Genomic DNA, 23,193 nt, shown 5'->3' on the forward strand with positions numbered 1-23,193 from the left:
TCCCTGGCATCGTGGTGGGCCACGGAAGGGACCGAGCACGGGAAGCCACGGAGGTCTCGCCGACATCCAATCAGTTTGGCCAGCTCTCTTTGTCAAAGTAATCCAGCCGAGGCGAACGACCGTGGAAAGGGGTGCGAACATCACCGTCCCCGTCATCCACGATGGGCAAGAAATGGCGCATGTCCGAGCTGGGCGTCCCCCCGTCTGCCAATACCAAGTATCTGGAGCGTTACATCGTTGCCGGTCGATTGCAGGCGCAACATCGATTGTGAAGGGGCAAGAAGCCGTGACAGGAGAGCCTAGATTAACGTCGGACAACCGGATAGAGGGCTTATCAACGATCGTGCCTCTTCAAGGAGCTCCATCCCCCCTCGTTCCGCTGACGCAGAGACGGTCATCACGTCGATATCTTCCTGCGATTGCTTCGTGCACATCGAGCCTCCGATACGCGTGTAATTCACAAACAAGAAGCCTGATAGGTTTGTCCCAAGACACACGAGGAGTGTTGGAATGATTGCGATTCGAGGAAAGGTGTCCAAGTTTCCGACGTTGGGATGATGGGGTTGTTAATGGTACAGCTGGAGTATCGTGGTTGGATTAATGTAGTTGGAAAACCTGGCACAGTGAAGTATGTGGTGATGTCGAAGAATGGACCATTCCGTTCCCATTTACCTCCACTTACTTATTGTTAGTGTATCGATCTCTCTTTGATCGATCGACGGTAGCAGAGCACAAGCATCGTCGCCTTCTTTGAACCGTTAAACACTCGACATTTATCCCCGCGATTCCAAGGGGTATTATTCGAACGCTAACCGATCCGTATACCGCAGAACTGGAGCTCAGAGTCCGCCGGTTTGCGTGTGTACGCGCGCAGTTTCGAAACACCCAGTACACGGCTGGCAAGGCTCCAGACTCTCCTCTTAACCTGATTAAACGACGTTTATTGTCGCTGCGAGACGGGGGTAGACTGTATCAGAAGAGAAACAAGGGAAACGACGCCGTGCCCGGGTGAATGGAACGGGGGAGTGAACGGGACGAGCCGGTGGAAGGGGATGAAATGGAGAATCAGCGAGGGTGGCGCACGCCCCTCGACACGGGCGAAACAGGCAGTTATAAGAGGCGAGGGATGGAAAGAGCAGATACTCGATGAAACTTTGCCTCTCGAAGGATAGCCGTGGAAGGCGCGGAGACGTGGCTGACGCGAGCCAGCGATCTAGGGGTTCCCGATGAAAATTGTCAGAGGAATGCTTCTGTTGACTCCGTGGCCATCGACATCAACAATGTACGCACCGTTAATCTTGTTTCCTTAGAGATCGATCAACAAAACCGTCTCTATTGATTCTCAGATGAGTTCTCCGGACTGAATTTATTCGCCCCTGATCAGAGTAGGGTAAACTGCACTAATCATTGGCACTTCTGATTAAAAAGTAAAATATTAAGAAGTACAAGCTTAGAAAGAACTTTTTCACAATTTCTTATTTTTCGTTCACTACAACACTGCAAAGCCCAGTAGCTGAACTACACTCTTTACATCTGGCAACACCACAAAGTGGGACAAAGGGCTGAGTTTTAGGCGTTCTTTTTAAATTTTGATGAGGGGTAGGTAAGTGTATTTTGTCGCTTTATAACTAAGTAACGAATTGAAATGCAGATTTACTAAGTGTTGTAGGTGTTTAATAGTGAATGAAATAGCCAGTTTGAACACTTTAAACTTCGTTTTTAAGTACATATGTTTTTCTATGTAACCTCAAATTTTAGGGTGCCAATGATTGTACTTTCATGCCTATTTTTGGTCTTCATTGAATATTTTTAAAGTAAAAGACTTAATAGGTACTCAAGATGTTTTATTTTAATGAGAAATCCATAATCATTGATAATAACTGAAAATTAAGACCATATAAAACTTCACAAAAAAAATGTAGACAGTCCAATTGAGATATCCGCTTAGGGTGCCAATCATTGTACAGTTTACCCTAATTGTGAATATTTCTGGGGATGCTGGGTGTAAGAGATTGACACGTGGTTTGAGACCTCTGGAGGACAGGCTTTAATTATTCCACTAGCAGTTTCACTTTTCAGTATTAGAACGTGTCATAGAAAATGACTGATATTGGTTTCATCCATCAATTATTCTTGAACGCCCCTTCACGGCGGAAAGTAGACTGGAATGAGGGTAAAGGGACTCCAATGCAGAGTATCAATTGCAACGAATAAATCTCCACGAATGCTATCAATTCCGGAGATACCAACCACATCATATTCGTCGCAAGGGTTCCACTGAAGTCCCTCAAGAATTCGAGTAGCTTTCGCGAGCAAGGGCGACAATTAAATCAACCTACTTTTCCGAACCACGCGACGCGAATGCGTCTCGAGTATCGAGTAGATGAAACCACTTCCACCGCCCCTTCCAAGGGAAAAAATCCAGGACTCGTCTTATCGATCTCCGCGAGGGTATGCACCCGCTCAGGACCACCCTCGACGATCCTTCCCTACCCTCCGATTTCGTTTCCGCGATACGCTAAAACCGCGGGCTCGCGTTCGTCCCGTGTTTCCCTCGCGGTGGTCTGATTTTGAAAAATGCACGACGAGCGCCAAGGGGGTGGGGCGAGGGGCACTGTGTTTGCGCGCGATCAAATAAGAAAGGCGAGCGGCAAATTGAATTTCCCATTCGTTCGTGGGTTGGAATAGAGGAGGAGGGTTGAAGGAGAGAAGGAGGTACGAGGGTGTATCTCACCCCTTTTAAGAAAGAGCAGCTCGAACCGCGCCCCCGGCCGATCCTACCTTTTTGCTCGGCGCGTTTTGTTTCCACGATCCTGTTTTTCTCTATCCCCCATCGCCCCACCAACCCTGCTTCTTCTCCCTGCGATTTTGGCACACGTAACGGTGATAACACTAAAACCACCGCCTCAAAGCGACCTCCCCGGCTACTTTGTTAAGCACTCGTCACCGCTGAAAGCTTAAAGAGGGCCCACGGTCGAGGCAGTGGCGTTTTTTCATTTCTTCCACTCCCTTTTTTCGCCCACTTCCGCCTCTCCTCTCCGTAAACCGTTAATAACGAGCGATGCTCGGGCTCGATATTAAAGCCGGAGCCTCTGCGCGCCGCTTTTCCTTCGGGAGCGAGTCCCTTCGCGTTCGGCGAGGGAAGATTGTCTTTTTTTTTCGAGATGCGTTTGGGAAAAAGCTGGATGCTCGGTGAGTACACCGGTGGTGGATGCTACATGATTATTTTTGCCACAGTCGCGATGTTGGAACTATACGAACACGATCTGTGTCGTTCATTGTGAACGTTGGTGGAAGGAGTGAACGCGAAGTGAGACTGTGGTGGCGGTAAATTATTCCTGCAGAGGGGCGAAATTTGTTGCCTATCGATCGTGCTTTGATTAACGAGTATCGACTAATCAACTGCTAATGATGTAACACAGTAGGAGCACCGTGAACGAAATTACTGTAAACGAGTCTAAATGCAAAGTATCTCAGGCGAGGCGCCCGGGAACGCATCCACCCCCGTGCAGCGAGTAATTAGAAACGCGTAATTAAGGCAAACTTAAGACGATATCGCACCTCACGGCTACGAAACTACAGGGGAGAGGGTATCTACTTGAACACCGCGGAGGAACGGCCTAGGGGAGCGGAAAGAGCAGCCGATCGCTCTTCTCCACCCTCTATTTAAAGACGTGGCCATTGTATATCAGCATTTATCACGGGGAGAAGTATTCGCGGAAACTTCTAGTCGCAAATATATTATTCAAACAAGGCAACGCATGAATTTCAAGCAACCGTTCACATCGGTACAATTGGATCGTACATTTAGGAATGCACCACCCTCCTGCTTGGGAATCTATCAGTGAAAATTGAGTCTAAGTAGAAACACAGTTTCATCACAGTTTCATGCGTCGAATATTGCAGTCTGTTTACTCAGTCCTCTCTCAGAGACGCGAGGCGGCAGGCTCGTTGCGCGCGTTGTTGTAAACGGGGCTTTAAGCTCCGCGCTTGAGACTCCGGAGAATAATAGCGACGCCGCGAACCCATGGCAACCGGAGCGAAAAAGAGATGCACCGTGCCGAGAATATCGCAGGGGTCGCGATTATTTTCTCTCTATCTTAGGAAATGTGGCTAGTGGCGATAAGAAATGATAGAAGCGGGCTGAGATACCGCGACGATCTACCGGGGCAGCGCGCGACGTAATGGCGTCGTCGGGGGCAAACCTGGGCGACCTCGGGAGCACCCTTAGTGCTAACAGTTTCTTAAACACGAGAAAACCTCGCGTAATGACAATAATTTGTAATTATACTTAATCAATGGAGATATTCAATCTCGAGGAAGAATTCCTCTTGCAACCCCCTCTTTTAAATGGATCGCCATCAGGGTGGCTTTTATTTAGGTGAAATTTCTTTCAAGAGTTTCTTCGTGGCACACCCCAGGGAAAAAGGAATACAATATGAAAGATAACTGCCCGTTTTTCAACGTCACCTTTGAGAATTTATTTAATAAAAACTGTACGGTTATAGTATGTGACGTTTTGCCTGCATATTAAGATATGTTTGAAGTTATATCCAGAATTTTTTTTCAACCAAATTAAATCTTAGTTTTCCGATTTTGTGTGACTAGAAAAGTTCCCACACCAACGCCCGCTGGAAAAGAATTTTTTTTTTAAGAATTTTATGCCTCCGAATATATCTATGTATATGTGCAATAAACTAGAACAAAAAAATTCTGAGTATTACTACAAACCTACATTAATATGCAGGCAAAGCGCCAGATAGTATAAATTTATAGTTTTTGTTAAATAAATTCCGGAAGATGGCGTTGAAAAATGGGCAGTTACACTGGACTACCCCTTTAATCAATAACTTAGAGGATAATTAAATAAAATCGACGTTGTGCGCTTCTAAGTAATTATTTCAATGTTGAAAGGACCAGGAGCTCCTTTTCCCCTATTCAAACTTTACACAGATTTGTTTTTATTATTTGGAATATATTCTGGGAGATGAAAATTCAAAACTCGCGAATAAGAGCCACCCTAATCATCCATCCATCATTGAATTCAAAGGTGTAAAAATCCCCAGCTTAACGAGAACCGAGGAATTACAAGATTCTTGACAAACGGGCGAGTTCGAACGGTGAAGCTTCGTGCTTACAGGCCCGCGTATCAACGACAAGCCACCCCCAACTGCCCGATCGTTTCAACCCTTCCAAAACTCGTATCACTGTAACGATAAGCCATAGCGACGGAACCACAGCGACGGACGCTCGTATTTTTTTATTTCGCTTTTACGTCCCCGCCAGTGGAATAAACCAGTCGACGTCAGTCGACGGGGATGGCGTTTTAAGTGACGGGGCCGAAGAACAATGGCGGCGTCGCGAGCGGAGTAAAGAAAGTCGTCCCAGGAGGGTCGTCGTAAAAGCAGCGATTATTTTCTGCCCCGTATCCAGCGATGGCCACGGCAAGACAATCGAAAGATCGCAAGTATTCGACGCGGGGACCAGGCTGAGGGTGGAGGGATGTTAATACCTCGATGGCGATCCATTGCGAACGTAGCTTCACGCACGCGCGCTTTTACGGCGCTTTTACGCGCCTCGATAAAGGAATCGAGACCGAATCGAAGGAAAGTACAGTGTGTCGCCTGGCGAGTCCGCCAAAGGGGATTCTCCGTGGAGGAATAAATCGAGAAGATGCTGTAAAAGTTGCTCGCACGAGGCTTCGTTTTTAAGAAACTCTGGAAGTTTGGAAACGTGTGCTCCGGGAACGCTTCGCCGTTGAATATTCTCGATTCAGTTGTTCGCCTAGGATCCCTTGACGAAGAAAGTGTCTACATTGCAGCGTCCGTGGGCGGAGATTTTAATGGAAAACGAAACAAAGGGAGCGTTGAGAGAGGATTTGGTTAGCTTTCGTTACGGCAGACAAATAGCCGCGTCGATTAAATATTCGAGCGCGACAAAGGGCGAGCGTCTGTTCAAAGGAATCGAACGAGACGCGGGTAAGTCTTTCGCGACGATGAGTCCAGTTTTTCGGGACAAAGGGAGGCATTTTCATTTGCGAGAGCGTCCCCTTTAGCCAGAGGACGTAAGGAGTTTAATGAATTTTCGAGCATTCCGTTCACGGCAATAGGTTCTCAAAGAAAAATCCCCACGAGCTCGGCAGTGGGGGTGGACAGGGGAATAATTTTTTACAGAGGAAGGAACTTTCTCCCGGGAGGATTTCGTGCTGGGGGGTTGGAGGAAACGAATGGCTACGCGAATTCCTTCCCGCTGATGGCGGAAAGAATCCCCTTGTTAAAGGCCAGCGACGTAGCCTCGCAAGTTTTTGCGCGTGCCGCGTCTGTCGGAGGGATCGAATACTTTTCAGATTAAATCAATTCCCTCCCCCTTGGCCTTTGGGTAACGCGAGGAACGGCCCGTTCCTCCCCGAGTCAGCGAGTATCGTTCGACGGTGGTGTCTCTAGGCTCGCTTCTTCCTTTGAAATAAATTTTATTAACCGACCAGACCTCCGGGAAAAAAATCCACGGAAGAATGAAGAAGACAGACGGCCCATGCTTCATCAGTAATGCAAATTCTTGTCACTTAATGCGCGCAGAAGAAGCTACGAATGGGAATATGGTTTTTAGGATCTGGAATGGAGGGAAGTCGTTGTAAGAGCTTAGACAAGAAGTTTCCACGGTAATCCCCGGCGCCTGTGATAGTTTCGGGGCCAAATTCGGCCCCGCAGGTTCGAGGCTTAAGCTCGCGCTACAAATTTCTACTCGAACGCCGATCGGGGAGGTCCTTAAGGCGCGTTACACGCGATACCGCTGCTTACACGATCGGTTCCAAGCTGGCAACTTCGCAGTTTACATCCCCCGTTCTTATCACGCCCTCCCCCGACCCAATTGCCGCTAATACGAGCTCAACTGCTCTGCAGCTCGCGATATATCTCGCGACATTTCCGAAGATTAACGCGCCGCCGTTCTCGCGGCTTCCACGCCCCGGAGAACTCCGGGGGAATTGAAAACCTGAAGGTGGCAGGACTTTGTGGCAGAAACGCAACGTGATCAATATCCTTCGGGAACTGTGGGAAACATCGGTTAAAACACCGCTGTTAATAATAATTCAATTGTATCGCCGCGGATGGCGAAAGTCAATATCCGGCCCGAAAATTCTAATTAGCGACGCAACGCCCATTGCACACAGGCAATAACGCGCGTGTTATTGCCCAGCATCTTCTTTATTCTGCCCCACGCGCGAAACATTGATCAATTCTCAGCAAATATTTAATTCTACCGCAGTCACCAGCACGTTGGTTTAATCACAACCGCGTCGGCGGTTGTTTAATCTTTCATTCGTCGGCCCTCCGCAGGTGCAGAGCCGTGATTGCTTGCCGGCCCAGGTTTCAGGCGATAAAATCCCGGCTATGGCCCGTGATTATGCGTTAATGATCGGTGGATGCGAAATGAATATCGCGGCCGAAGGTAATTATATCGCATTTAGGGACGCGCTTGTAACGCGTCCCTGCGGCTCCATTTGTTTCAGCATGGCCGAATGTTATGGCGGTAATGCGTTTGTCACGGATGATTTTATGTTATACAACCGTGATATAGTTCCCCTAATGAACATTCCCTTCGTTTATGCAACGAATCATTGCAGAATTTGCCTGGACCCTGGGAAACACTGGCAAACCGTGGTTGTACACATTTCGTGTAATATTTATTGTTGAACTGCAAATTTTCTGGATTCTGTAGTATCGAAAGAGCTTTCCACGAGAAGGGAACTATATTTTGCAACGCGATCGCAGATCACTGGAGCTCGAACTGAGAGTGCAGTTAAGAATTGCGGATTTCCGTTTATTAATTCCTATCTGGCCTCTGTTAATTCTGAATTCGATTATTATCCGATTCAATGATCGCCGGCTCGCGGTTGAATAAATAATGAGCGAGATTGAAACAGCGGAGTCGACTAATTCTCCCAGTTCCTTTCAGGCGGCAGCAAAAATAGCGCCCCGCGAATTAAGCTGTACGCGCGACGCGGGAACTTCGCGAAATTGAAGGGAAGCACTGATTGTTCCGCGTGCGAAGCTCGTGAAAGTTGAATTGGCCAGCAGGCTGCAGCGGCAGACAGCGCGTTATTAAACTGCACGCGGGGGTAGCTTCGCAAATATTACACCGTACGAATTAGGCGACTGCGCGCCGTGATTTACACGGAGCTACGTTAATTCTGAGCCGTGTTAATTGGACAATATGTATGGGCCGCGCAGCCAAGCTTCGCGAATTTGTGGATCGCGTTGATTGCGCTACGTGGCGCGGGAGTTTGTGAAAAAATGGCACGCGGGCTAGTTACAAGCCACGTGTCAATGAAACGTGGCACCACCTCCGTCTTCGACGCCAGCAAGCGAACGCGTGCTCGCAACGATGCCCCGCTAATCAGGCTACGCAAACACCCAAATTTATCCACGCTCCGCGGAACGCTTGCGAAAGTTACACTCGGAGGGTGGAACTCGAAATGCACGGGGCCTGCCTCCCTCGGGTTATCAATAACAAATCCTCTCCACTGTGCGTTCGCGAGGGGCAAAAATGGACCGAACGATGATCGCGCGCTTTCCGCCCACGCACCGTCGATCCCATAAATCAGCGATATTGCACGGCGGCCCGTTTCGGCGAAAACCAATATCGGGCCACTTACGATTTATCCATATTCATTAGTGGGCCACACCAACGTCGCCTACCAATCAGCCGCGATAATTATCCACGTAATTAGGCCGCGGCCCGGGCTCAAACACACCCATTCCGATACGCGGCCCCATCCAGTGTATTTCACTTACCAGCGATCCACGAAATTGGACCGATTCCATCGTTCAACGCAGCTCGGTCCCGATTACTTTTCCACGTGCGCCGCATTCGCAGCGGCTGTCTGAAACATTATGACGATCGCCTCCCTCGACGTTTCAGCCGGATCGTGCTAGTTACCGTTCAAATTCAAATTACGCCTGGCTTCGACGTCCGGTTTCAAAGGCAAGCGAAACATCCAGCGAGATTCTAGGAGAACTGATGCTTTTAGATGGCATGGAGAGTTTCGACGAAGCGGAACGAAAAATGGCTATGATCCCAGCTATTCGTGATTGGCGGAAAATTCGAATTCTCGTTTCCCCAATTTCAGACAATTAATCGCTGGAGAAAACGCGATAAGCTTCCGTTGACCACGGTTCGCCACCGCTTTTATTCGAGGCAATTCGGCGTGGTTAACAGCGTCCACGTTTGTGGTTCGATTTGATGAAAATTTGTATGTGCACCGGTAATGGTGGCTTTTCGATAGTGGCTCCGAGTGGTTCGTTTGGAAGGAAGGGAGGCGGTGGAAAAATATTCTGAACCTGGATTACGAGCAGTCTCTTCCCGCAAACGCTCACTCTTGATAGGCACGATCGAAGGGGGCGTTTAACCGCCCCCTTCGCACCCCGCGCTCGATTCTGTAATGTTATACCGGCAATCGGGGGCCGCGTGTGCGCGCGGTTCATCGGTATTTTATTGCGTTCCAATTCACCGTTGCTGTTTGCCCGGGGAGCAGTTGCACCGGGGAACGAAACTTTTGCCTGCGAGCGGCATAATAGCCAATAGACCGGGGTTATCTTGCAATCAGCCCCAATAGGACGCTTGTTTTTCTTCGTGCGGCCCGCCACTTCGCTCGGGCGAGCGGAACGTTTAGCAAGGAGGAAGCTCGATTAAGCTGGGAATATTAATTCGCTGGCAAAGTGGAGGGGCACACGTGGGTAATCAAGCAAACGTTTAATCATCGTGTAATTAGCTTCCGTATAAACTACTGCAGTCCTCGGCGTAGGTATATAAAACTGTTCCACTATGGACGTCCGAAGAATTACTGTTTCTATCACTGGTTTGTTAGTTTCTGACAGTGATGTATTATCCACGTCGCTATTTCTTTGCTCAGTCATAAGTTTCGGAGTGGATATCCGGGGGAACTAAACTGTCAATATAAAACGTATCTCCCATTGAGATTCGTATATCAATGAAGAACTCGGTGTATACATTTCACTCGAATGCGCGGTGTGTATTGAATAATTGGAGGAAGAATTAGACAGAGGAAAGGGGGCAATAATTCCCCAAAGTAGAGTTATTGTTCCGTCGTGCCACGAGGAATTGCCAATATCGCTGGTCCAGCGAGCCATATTACCGTTGTTTCCCACGGGATGGTGGAAACGTGGGGCCATATTCTCGCGGGGACGTTCCTCTCGGAATAAGTCCATACCAAACCTAGCCACGGACTATCGCGCGGCAGGCGACTGGCTATTTAAGCATCCCTATAAAAACACCGCGCCCGTAAAAATACACAGTGTTCACCGGTTATCGCGCTACCCTCCCCTCAAAATCAATATTTAACGCGACGATGGAAGCTTTCAAGCTTGCCGAGGCGCTGAAACGCTGTGGGGAATCGATGACGATCGCGAATGGTAAAAAGAATCATCTGGGAGCGAGCAACGAATTCTGCTTGAAATTTCTGGAGCAGCGGTTCCTTAAAATTAGGGAGAAGAGGAAGGAGAGAGACACGGGAGGAGGAACGTATTACATTATGGTGCGTCTGTTCGCGTCGACAGATACTTTCTGGGCCGAAAACTGAATAAAACCGCGGAGAAATGGCAGGCCAAACAAGAGCTTCGGTAAAATCATACGAGAAAGCATCTCCGGGAGAAACACGGAGGGATTGGGGGCGCCAGCGGGCGAGATAGCGTTAAAATGTTTCGGCGGAAAGTTTCTCAGAAAACGGTAAATCAATGTTGGAGCTCCCCGCTTCCAGAAACTGTATCCCGCTTCTTGGAGACCAAACAAACAGAGATTTATCGTCGATTTGTAAGGGCTTGTATTAAGAAATTTTTGGTGATTCTTCGGGTGCACAGAATTCTAAGAGCGTGCTGCGCAATGGATACGTGCTCGGGGCAGATGAGAAAGGAAGTTGCACTCGGGCGGAATGGACGAGCGTAAACGTGGAAACTGGGTAGCGTCAAGATTAGACGTTTTCCAGGCTGAACGTAATACCCTGAGATGGCTTATCCGTTTAAAGGGATACTTGGCGGTCTAAATGGACTTTACTCGCGCGATTAGATTAACGCTGGGAACGGGCCTTAATTGTCGTACATTCTAGCGTCTCTCCCTGACTGGAATATCTAATTAGAACGATAAATAAACGCTGGATAGAAAGTGGCAAGTAAAAAAGTGTTCCATGCAAAGTAGCTTCTAATCTTTCTTCATAGGAATTCTTTTATTTCAGACTTAATAATCCCAACATGTGTAATTACGAAATATCAGAGAGGTATATTTTCATCGTTCTGTTGCCTCCATTTTCTCCATTGGCAATTAGAGCAGTAAACGAATACTATCAATAAAAAAAAAAACTGCTACCGTGGTTATGATGTATTTCCTCGTAATTGGTAATACAACACCCAGCCTGTCGTAGGGCATCTACGAAACTGATACCTGTAGCAGTGTATACTTTTTTTTGTTTGTTCGTACCGTTCTCTGAATAAAATTTTTTTAAAAAATTTAAAATCGACTTCAAAATAGTAAAAATGCACTAAAAAGTAAAAAATAAATTTGTCTCTTATTTAATTTACGACTCCCATATTTTTTAAGCCGGCGCCAGATTTACACCGTGCAAATGATGAGACGCCGACTTAAAAAATATGAGAGTCGTAGATAAATAAGGGTAAAAATTATTTTTCACTTTTTAGTGCATTTTTATTATTTTCAATTAGGTTTTAATTTTTTTTAAATTTTTTATTTTTAACTTTTTAGTTTTATATATATTGGCACAACATGCTGAAGAGATACGTACATAAGCGCATACGTATATAAAATAATAATAATTAGGTGATAATAGTTTTTATTATTAATCAGAACTGGCAAAATATTGAGCCACTGTTGATGCAGCGTAGGATGGGACCATCGTGGCATTGCGCTCTTTCGAATAAACGAAAGATCACCAGAATCGGTTAATATGCTGAGGAGTTATGCGGGGGGACAAACATTAAAAAAAAAAATACCTACGGGTCGAAATTATAACCTCCTATTTTTTGAAGTTGATTAAAAAATAACCATGATGCGATTTTTCTGGGTTTCGAAAGATCAACGACTTCAAATGTGGACCGCGATATTCTCCAATAAGGCGATCTCTATTTTTCGCAAGCGATAGGGAATACTTTTTTTTTTATCAGTTGTATCTGTTCATACTTCCCCGCCAAACAGCTCCCTTTCCTTTTCAATCCCAATATTTACCGCCGCGTACAATATCAAATTCCGTGACGGTCCGAATTCCCTAAAATTTTGTTTCCCCCTCGAATACCGTTCGATCCCCGCCACGCGAAAAAGAGAATCGCAGTTCGAGAGGCGAATTCGAGTGGAATATCGTTACAAGCTCGGCTCTCGAGCGGAACAGCGAATTTCAAATGGAACTTATTTACATCTCAGAGAAAAATACGTTCACCGTATTGCCGCGACGGAGCACAGAAGTCACATTTAATTTACAAATCGATAGTGAAGCATGGAATAATAGTCTGTGGCGTCAGGTTTCTAATTTCTAAGCCACATACCTACGAACGGTATTAGGATAGAAGAAGAGTCTTGCTACCAGGAGGTCAGGCCTGAAAGGTGGATGTTTGCTTGCAGGTGCGACAGGAATGAAGGATTTGACAGTGAACGTGCCAGCAGTGGTGCGATCAGGTGACACAGTGACACTGTCCAGCCATTACGACCTGGAAGGCCTGCCATTGTACACGATACAGTGGTTCTTCGGAGAAAAAGAGTTCTATCGATACCTGCCTGAGAGAAACCCACCGTACACCACCTTCAACGTGGACGGAATACACGTGAATGTGAGTACGCCTCTTCGCTTATCCACAAGAAATCTCACTATTAAGTCCCCCATATATTCCACGAGCCTTGCAAGTTCAAACCACAGGTAGTTTCCTAACATGATTACTATCTGGGTTTAGGTTTGCAATCCCAGAAGTGTTTAGTAGACCGAAGGGCGAAGACTAACTGAAGCATTCATCGCATATTATAAAAGACAGAAGCTTTTATCAAGAGTTTATTATTAATATTATCCACACAGCAATTCAGAAGGGGTCGATGCGAGATTTTTTCTGCTACACGTCCCCTCCATTGACCCATCTTTCCCACCCGATTGAAATGGACGTGCGGATAAGCACGGTACTGTAGAGTCGCACGCAAAGCACTCGAAACAAGGACGTCACGGTTTCTTCGTTAACGCGGAACGTTGTTAATTACGGATGGGAATCGTGGCTTCTTCGCTAGAGGGTGGCCAGCCGAAAACGCGCGCCTTGTTGCGCCCGATTCCTCAATTAATGCGCGCAATTAAACTTCGGCTCTCTTAATGAGCACTTCAATGAAAGTTTATGACGCAAATCTCATTAAGTCCCGCGAGCCGTTCGTTAGATTCGGTGCCCGGCCGCCGTGAAACAGGGCCGTCAGCACGGGCAAGCTTCAGCGGGGGTGGGGAAAGTGAATTATAATCAGGCCAAACTTTCCGAATCGAGTTGAAAATGTTTATCACCGTTCCCAATGAAAAAATAATCCACGCTTCCACTCGAACGGAGCTGGATAAACAGAGACGCGGAACCGTTTACACGACTGCTGAACAAGGGGACGGGAAAAGAAGGCGACGATAACGTAACGTTACAACGATTCCGATTGCGCGCATAAATTCGTCAAGAATTCATGAACAACGGGAAATTTCGGATTACTTGGCGCTCCTGTGGTCACTAAATCGCTGGGAAATCCGCGGAAATTGGGACAATGCTCGTCCCCAGGCCCCTGCGAAGTTATTACGGTGCCGTTATCGTTAAAATTTCCGCGAAAATTCACGAAATCCACGCGCGGGCAAAAACCCGATCGCCCCGAATACCGTTTCGCCGATAAATCCAGCAGCGCCAACATTATTCTCGCGGAACCGGCGAGCGGTGGAAGTCGAGGCGGCAGAAGAAGTTGCAATTTTCTTTGGCGAAACGGCGCAAGGACGCGCCGCGACGTCCATTTATCAGTCCCTGGCCTCTGTTTCGAAAGCGAGTCGAGATAAGGCCGAGTGGCGTCCCGATCTTTCCGCCTCGCCACTCGAGGATTCGCCTTTTTCCCCCGCCGTGGAAAAATGTACAGGGTGTGTTCGCGCGCGGAATATCCCGTGGAATCCGAGAATTTCGTCGCTCGAGTACCGTGTCCTCCCCGATAGTTTAAGATTTAGCGGAAACTTCCCCGGGCGAACCTGCTAGTTCCTGTTGCACTGTTGGCGGAATATTTGCAAAACTACCCAAGTTCTATCGGACCCGAAACTCGATAGGACTGACAAAGACAGTTAGCTGCCCCGTGGGGGGACGGAGACACACCCCCATGACGCTGCGGCAGATAAAGGCCAACTAACAGAATTCCCGTCGCCGCGCTTTGGCAACCCTCGAGGACCCACCCCTCCGCGCGCGCTCGTGTTCGCCTTGTTTCACCTGAAAACTTGCTGCCTAAATAATTTAGCTGCACTTGCTTTTGTGGGAGCCCTCGGTAATGTCACAGGCGATACTTCAAAGTAGGGGGAATGCTTGGAGTGATATTGTTAGAATGCGCACCGTGTGTTTTGCCGACGGGAAACGGGGAAAGTCGATAAAAGTCTTGGGGCCGTCGCTGTCTCACGGAGGTGAAACTTTTTGCTAGATCACCCCCCAGGCGGGGTGGGCCGCTCTTCCGCGGCGTAAGTGCGAAGGTAAAACGTGCACGTGGACCAAACCGAAAAGAAATCGATAGGGCTGATTTATGGCGTGTGCTACCGCCGCGACACGACCCTTTGGAATTCCGTTCGAGTGGATTTGAACCTGGGTCAAGCGTGTTCCGTGTTTTACCCGCGTCGATTCCCCCCGCCTCGGCGACCACCTTCCGCCTGCACGCCCTGCCATCCACCTGTACCACTTTTCCTTCCGACGGGCGCAGCCTCCCTTAAATATTTACCGCGGAGAACGAGCCGCCGTGATTTTTGAAATCGTCGGCGAGCTGATTTATTAACCCTCTGCAGTTCAACCTCGGTTCTTGGTTTTCGTCTGCTATCTCTGCCGTTGAAAAAGTAATGACGCGCAGCAAGTTTCTGAGGGGGCAGGAAGATTGCATGTTGGCTTCTGGAGGCCGTGATTAGAATAAAGTAACTCGCAAGTGGTTCGGGTCAACCATTTCGACGACAGTGGACTTAATTTAGGTGAACTCTTATTTTAATTACCAAGGTGTTTATTGAAAATAATATCGAATTCAAGGTAATACTGGGCCCGATACGTACGAATGCAAGTATCAAGAGAAATTAAATAGTTCAAGGGAAGGACCGAAGAGAAACGTTAATGACTGCTTTGAGATCCCAGCAGGTAGCAGAGAAAGCTGTTGGAAGCTGAAGAAAATGCCCTCGCCGCCCTTGATTATTACGGGGGAAATGTAACGTAATAATTCCAGAGGCACGGGCAGGTCGCGTAAACCGAGAAAAACGTGGGAGTCGAGGATGAAGGAAGCCACTGTCGCCGCGTGGCTTCCGAGTGACTCCGCGTGGTTTGATCAAGACCGTAAATAAGTAGCTCGCCTTTCCAGACCTCCTTCAGAATTTCCCAAGAGCGGCACGGGCTGAGCTTCTTTATTATTACGTTTCGCGTCCTCTTGGCCGAGGACAGTGGTTCGTGAAATTCGCCCCAATGCGAACGAAAGACGCTAGAGAAGGCACCGTGGCCATCTTCACGCGCCTCGCTCTCGCCCATTTCGGAGATCCATTCGTTCTCTTTCTTTGAAACGGCCACGGAAACCTGCCGCTAACCCAGGGATCGTTTGGACCCCGTGGTCGCAATAATTGTTGGAGCATCAACTTCCCTCGCCATCGACGTCCCTCTTGTTCGCCGTCCTTTGTCCGAGACCTGAACGGAACTTCGTTAACGTTCTCGAGGAAAACATACACCTGAGAGTTGCAGCGTGGATCGTGGAGTATCGATGATCGCTAGGGACGACGCAAACTGAAGTTTTAGGAACGAACCCGTGGCGAAGATAATGGACAGAACGTGGGAGATCGCAGATCCACTGAGTCTGAGTTATCTTTGCAAAATTAATTATAACGATGGTTAACAGATTTCTGTAGAGTATTTTACTAATGCCCCCTTATTTCTTGAATGAAATAAAATTTTACCCACATCGATTCGTAGCACGCAGAGACGACAACGGGGTATGGAAAGCGGAAACTGCGAGCACCGATGGAACAGTGTGTTTAGATAATATTTCGCGCGGCAATTTCCGGTCGAAAAAATTCGCACACCGAGTTGCCCGCGATTCCGCGTGAAATATCGCGAAGTGAAATCCGATCGTGGTGTTTTCGGGCTGATAGACAGGAAAACGGACAACGTTTCTGCTCTGTTTGCTCGCTGGAACGTAAAAGGGCCGCGCGGATCCGTTTCGTTCAAATTTATTCGACGCGGCGAAAAATGAAAGGGAAGAAACGAACGGCGCGGGTGGTGGAATCAAAGGGACGGTCGAAGACGTAAACCGAGGGAAATAGATCGAATCAGGGGCGAGGGTGCAAAGAACCTTTGACGTTGAGAAAGGTTGCGGCGAGTTCAGAGACAGCCCCGACGTAATCCCGCGAGGTTTAAAGTATCCTCGAAGAAACTGAGGGACGCGTTTGGATAAATAGAGGGGGCTGGCCTGCGTTCGCCAAGGCCAGCGTTCGAGAATCGAGGCAGACAGAAACGGGGGGGGGGGGTGGGGTTCGTTTCGCTCGCAACTGCCCCTATCGATTCGATCCCGCGAACTTTCCACGGAGTCACGAGACACTGGAAAACAGATTCTTCATTCGCGAGCGACGCGCCACTCGCAGATACGAATCTTTAATAAAAATTTGTACCGGACTTCCGACGGGAAGGAATTCCCCAGCTCGGGGATCATTTTTCCTCGTCGTCGCACTGGATGGGCTTGCCACAGCGGCCCTTGGACAAATTCTCGTGAAAATAATATTTTCTGACTTTCATCGCGTTCGCTAAAGGGATGAATCAAATGTATAAGTAAAAACTGTTTACAAAACGAATTTATTAAAAGTAGTATTTCCACTTTTTGAAAAATAAATTTTAACTTTCCTTGAAAGTGGTGAGAATTATTGACCGAAACGTTTGGAAAATGTTGAAAAATGTTTCAAAATTGCAATTAGTTTTTGTTTAAATATTCGAAGGACCGAAACAGTGCGCCGAAACAACACTCTTTTAATTGGAACGATTTATGCGGTCGAAATTCAAATTATTTTATTCAAGTTCTTCGGTTCAAATCAAGTAGAATCAGACTCTTAAGACTTTAAAGGTGGACAGGAGTTTCTCTCAAGAGTGAAGATGAGTGGTGAATGAGATTTGTAGATTCTTCTACGAGGGATGACCAAAAAGTAAGCTCGCGAGTCCACGACGTGAAAAATCGCTCGTAAATCCTCTAGCAGGGTGGAAATTCCTAGGCCACGATGCGCTCGGAGTATGAAAATACGGGAAAGGGCGTAAAAGTAACGGCTGCTCGTATAATATTTACAGGCAGAAGAACGTAGCGTGTACAAGGGGGAGATAGTCGAACGACGGCAGACATTCACCTGACCGTTCGACTATGATGCGGCCATAGTCGAGGGCGGAATTATGTCGGTCCAATACGGTGATAACCCCCAGCCCACCTAAACGTCTCGACGTAACCGTGCCGATAATCCTGCCTTTTTATCGCCACTTAGCTGTATCCCCTTTTATTGGTCATTACACGTTATCACGACACTGAACCTGAACAAACTGGCGCGCACGATATGCCCGCTGCCGCTACAGACTTTATCCACCCTTAAGCGGCCACGATTTTTGTCGCGTGAAACTTTAAGCAGGATGTTTACGGCGGAGAGGATTATCGACATCCTCGGGATTTAACGGTGTGTTCTGCGCCAGATATCGTTGAGAAATTCAGAAGGGTGCGGTGGTGATTGGGTGCGATGTAAAGTGTCCAGGGGGTGGTTCAGCTGTGATTGACTGTTCGCAGGAATTTGGGGATTGTGCGTGAAAAATTCGAAGTTTTATGTAGACTGATTGTGAGTGTTCAATTTATCGCGATATTAATGCAATGATAATTTGTTTAGGAAGTTTCATATTTTATGTGCATTTTGTGGGAAGGCGGATGTTTGATTGCTTTAAACAGTGAGTTTGTATTCTCCTGTGTAAATGAGATGAAATTATATTATTTCCGAATTAGTATTCTGGTGATTTGTTGGTTGTGGAATTGTCACCGTGTAAAGATCGTTAAAAATAGGTCAGTTTAACGTGGCGAGTGAGCTACCGTTTGGATTGCAATCTCATCTGACTTCGCTGAACGCAATCCGCGTTATGGCGCAACAGCGCCGAGCTAAATTTCGAAAACAAATATTGTATTTGTTCCCCTTCGTAAACAGGGATTTAACAAATACATGTCCCCTTGTACACAGTCGAAATCCCTGAATTACAGCGCAAAATTTTCGAATGTGGAGGAGGTCTGTCAACATGACGGACCGTTACGCAAGTGTGCAACACGAAATCAAACAAATCTGATCGCCATCCCAAAATGTCAGGTTCGAAAAAAGAACACCCGCGCAGGGTTGTTCGATTTAGTTAACTAACTACCCTACTTCCTAACCGTGCCCTCATAATATTCTTTAATATGTTTCCGACGGTGCTTTGGAAAATAAAAGCCATATTGTATAATCAAACAACAAAGACTAATCTGTAAATTCAATCGCGGCAGTGTACAAGAAGGCGAGTGTTTATTATAGAAAGGGCAAATATTTGCAGGAAAATTATCGCGAAAATGTGGTGGAGAGTGGCTCGAGAGTCGCACAAGGGTCTACCTGGCCACTCGACGACCATGTTACAGCAAAGACGAGACTTACCATTCAACGAAGCGTTCGAGAAGTCTCGTCGATATTTCTTTCCGACGATGACGCAGCCACGCTTCCATCAGGCCTGGCGGAAACGGTGAAAAGGACTTGTCCCCGCATCCGGTGTAGTTTGTAAAGCAGGCAGAGGTACCTGCTGCGATGCATATAAATGATTGCAGAGCCTGAGGGGTGGGAGAGCAGAGTCCGATCGAGATTTAGACGTGGAGAGGGTTAGATGGAAGGCCGACATTCGCGTGGAATACAAAGTAATTTCTTGGGGAGCTGCAGCGTCCAGAAAAGAATGAAGAAGAAAAGTGTTATATTTACGATATTATACGCTCATTACCAGATACTGAGTAAAATATGCAGGAAATAAATCACAACACTTCAAGTGTCCCCCCTCTCGAAATAGAAATCCTGCCAGAAGCAATTGACTCCGAAATCGACCAACAATCCCTTTTTTCATTTCAAGCCCAAATGCTGAAATATTTTATGGTATTTCCGTGCTTGCTCGGAAGCTCTCCAAGCGTCGTTCAAATAGAATTGAATCGGTCTATTTCGACGAAAAATCATTCCATATCGGCCCTCGAATGGTCCAGTGGAACCTGAAGATGAAACGCAGTCCGAAATCGATGCCACTGCGGGGTGAATTAATCGAATCCGTGACGGGGCACGGGGGGTTGAAGTGTTCCAGCGTGAACGATAGAAGAATACATTTTACTGGGCGCATCGATCCTATAACGGGGCGGAATCAAGTGCGAGTGGAACGGTATCTCGAAGACGGAGGAGAAACTTCCTCGCAGCCTGTGTCTGCCGCTATCAGATTTCAAACTCGGTTCGATCCGCCCCTAGTAAAAGTATCTCACACCCCCGCGGAGCGTTCTTCGAACGGTGTTTCAAGCGACCCCGTCTTCCAGCCGCTCGGGATGGAGCCCTCGTTCCCGAAAGCACCGTAGTTTTCGGATTTCCCACGTTTAACGGGGCGATCGACGAAACCACGAATCGAAATAAAAACCCTCCCCGCCCCCGTGCCCGCTGGATCGATTTGTCCGTGCACCAGGCAGGAAGGAGGGGCCATGGAAAATCGAGGATGTTACGTAAGCTGGTGTAACAGCGTACACGAGCGTATTCATTACTCGGAAGAACGCTGGACGGAGGAAGTAGCCCCGTTTATAGCTGCCGGGGGATGATACTGTGGATTATCGCGAAACACACGGACAAAAGTATAAAAGAAACGGTTAGCGTGGTCGCCCAATCTCTCGCTCTTGGAACATCTCTTCATTAAGCCGGAGAACAAATTACGCGTTTTATGGGCCAGGGTTGGGTTTCGGATTAAGCCAGAGATAGGTCAGAATCGCCTCTGAATTAGATCAGAATTGTGTCAGAATGGAGTCAGAATTAGGGGAGGATTAGGTTAAGATTAGGTCAGTGTTGTGTCAGGATTAGGGAGGGATTATGCTGAAGTTAGGTCGACGCGAGGTCTGGGTTAGATTTCTAAGTAGGGGAGGCCGGGGCTAAAAGTTCCGATTTCGATAAACCATAAAAATGACTAGAAAATAATGTAGTTATTCTCTTCACTATTGACTAATTTCTTGTTAAATTTATTATATCTTCTGATTTTACGCTTGTGTTTAATATATTGTAATAGGTTTCCCATAGAAAGTAATTTATTTGTGGCTGATCGAAGCGGAACTTCTTACCCCTACATGGGGCAAGTTGTTATCGCATTGGGGTAAGTTGTTACTATGATATAAGAGTTGCCTTTTAATGAAATATTTCATTTTCTAATGAAATAAAGCAGAATTTTATTAATAATGGTTATTTATGAAGGTTCGGACCAACAAAAATGTAATATCTTTAAAAGAAAACCAAAAGCGACAGTTTTTATTTATATTTACGCATAACTTCGATCGAAGTCGTGTCCCTTTCCGCCTTTCATTCATATGTTCGCATCTTAAAGCACAGCGGAAACAATTTATACATTTGCGGTAGGTCTGTGACGATAGCACCCCCAAATTCGAATTTTTGGAAAAACTCAACGGCATTCGTTTGTCCATCGTTTGCCCACGTTTGCCCATAAAAAATTTTTTTTGCCCACCCTCCAAAAAAAGTTATGAACAAAATAAAAAATTTGTCTTCATCACTCACGATGAATCCATTTCAATTTTTTAAAAGAAGGATACGAATATACCCGATCTGGCCACGTTTGCCCACTCTCAGATTTCATTTGCCCACCCTCCAGAATTTAAATAAAAAATAAAAACCGCGAAAACATGGGTATAGATGAAGCGATCGCGTTAAAGTTCGATTATTCTCGAAAATATTATCAAAATCGTTCTTTCAACAGTGCAATTCGTTAGTTTAGATGTAGAAGAGATTTGCCCATCCATTAATTTCGTATGCCCACCCTTCAGAATCGAATTATTAATGAAGATAGCCAAGAAGTGCGGTACCCGTTAAAGCGATCGCGTTAAAGTTCGATTTTTCTGGAAAATATTATCAAAATCGTTCTTTCAACGATGCATATCGTTTGTCCAGATGTAGAAGAGATTTGCCCATCCATTAATTTCGTATGCCCACCCTCCAGAATCGAATTATTAATAAAGATAGCCAAGAAGTGCGGTACCCGTTAAAGCGATCGCGTTAAAGTTCGATTTTTCTGGAAAATATTATCAAAATCGTTCTTTCAACGATGCATATCGTTTGTCCAGATGTAGAAGAGATTTGCCCATCCATTAATTTCGTATGCCCACCCTCCAGAATCGAATTATTAATAAAGATAGCCAAGAAGTGCGGTACCCGTTGAACCGAATACCTTTCCGTTCGTTTTTTCCCGAATGAATTATCAAAATCAATTGTACTCACCGTAAAGGTTGAAGGTGTTTGGTGACATGTTATCCAAAAAATGTTGCACACACTTCTTTCTCACTTTATTGGAACGACACTTAAATTTGTATCGCTCATCGAACACTTCACACTTTTCACACATCTGCAGCATGTGCAGAATATCACCAGAGTGGTTTTCTAGTCATTTTTCACTAATTACCGCAATGATATCGCACAACGGAAAATAATATAATCTCACAGTTACTTCACAAACCGTAAATGAATGCACGGTCTTGCAAGAGTTGCGTCCGAACTCTGTAGACCGACTGACTTTCGTGCGTCGTTGGAAGGAATTCGAGGGTATCGCAGACATCTGTTTACGTTTCGGCACGTTCGATGACGACACGCAGCGTTGATACCCTAAAGGGTAGCAGCGCCGAGTGCCACTGCCGAAACGTAAACAGATGTCTGCGATACCCTCGAATTCTTTCCAACGACGCACTTCTTGGCTACCTTTATTAATAATTCGATTCTGGAGGGTGGGCATACGAAATTAATGCATGGGCAAATCTCTTTTACATCTAAACTAATGAACTGCATCGTTGAAAGAACGATTTCGATAATATTTTCCAGAAAAATCGAACTTTAACGCGATCGCTTCAACGGGTACCGCACTTCTTGGCTATCTTTATTAATAATTCGATTCTGGAGGGTGGGCATACGAAATTAATGCATGGGCAAATCTCTTCTACATCTAAACTAACGGACTGCATCGTTGAAAGACCGATTTTGATAATATTTTCTAGAAAAATCGAACTTTAACGCGATCGCTTCACCTGTACCCTTCTTTTCGAGGTTTTTATTTTTTATTTAAATTCTGGAGGGTGGGCAAATGAAATCTGAGAGTGGGCAAACGTGGCCAGGTCGGGTATATTCGTATCCTTCTTTTAAAAAATTGAAATGCATTCATCGTGGGTGATGAAGACAAATTTTTTATTTTGTTCATAACTTTTTTTGGAGGGTGGGCAAAACAAATTTTGTTATGGGCAAACATGGGCATACGATGAACAAACGAATGCAGTTGAGTTTTTTTAAAAAATCGAATTTGGGGGTGCTATCTTCACAGACCTATTTGCGGCGGGGCAAGTTTTTACGGTAACAACGTGCCCCAAGTCACGGTAACAACTAGCCCCTACCGACACATGTAGCAATTTCAAAGACTATTCTGCTTATACATGTATTCAAACGATAAACACTATTACACCATGTTCTTAAATGTCATTTGATCCATAAGAACGATTCAATCTATAATATCGACGTTAAATAATTGAAATAGACCAAAAAGTAATGATAGAAAATTTTTTACTTATCTGGTACGCGACTAATAGCTCCTTGCTTACAACCACACAATTCGCTGTCGCGGACGCTATTATAGTGGGCGACAGAGTGGCGTGATCAACTCA

General features: G+C 46.3%; 1 protein-coding gene across 1 annotated transcript in view; it reads left to right on the plus strand.

The window, feature by feature from the left end:
* LOC143374438 (uncharacterized) overlaps positions 1–23,193 on the plus strand; it is a 122,441-nt gene that overhangs the window by 68,507 nt on the left and 30,741 nt on the right. Inside the window, exon 2 of the mRNA XM_076822616.1 lies at positions 12,640–12,845. Coding sequence (XP_076678731.1) covers positions 12,640–12,845 — 206 coding nt within the window. The remainder of the gene's footprint in view (positions 1–12,639; positions 12,846–23,193) is intronic.

Source organism: Andrena cerasifolii, chromosome 10, assembly GCF_050908995.1.
Source record: "Andrena cerasifolii isolate SP2316 chromosome 10, iyAndCera1_principal, whole genome shotgun sequence".
Taxonomy (NCBI): Eukaryota; Metazoa; Arthropoda; class Insecta; order Hymenoptera; family Andrenidae; genus Andrena; species Andrena cerasifolii.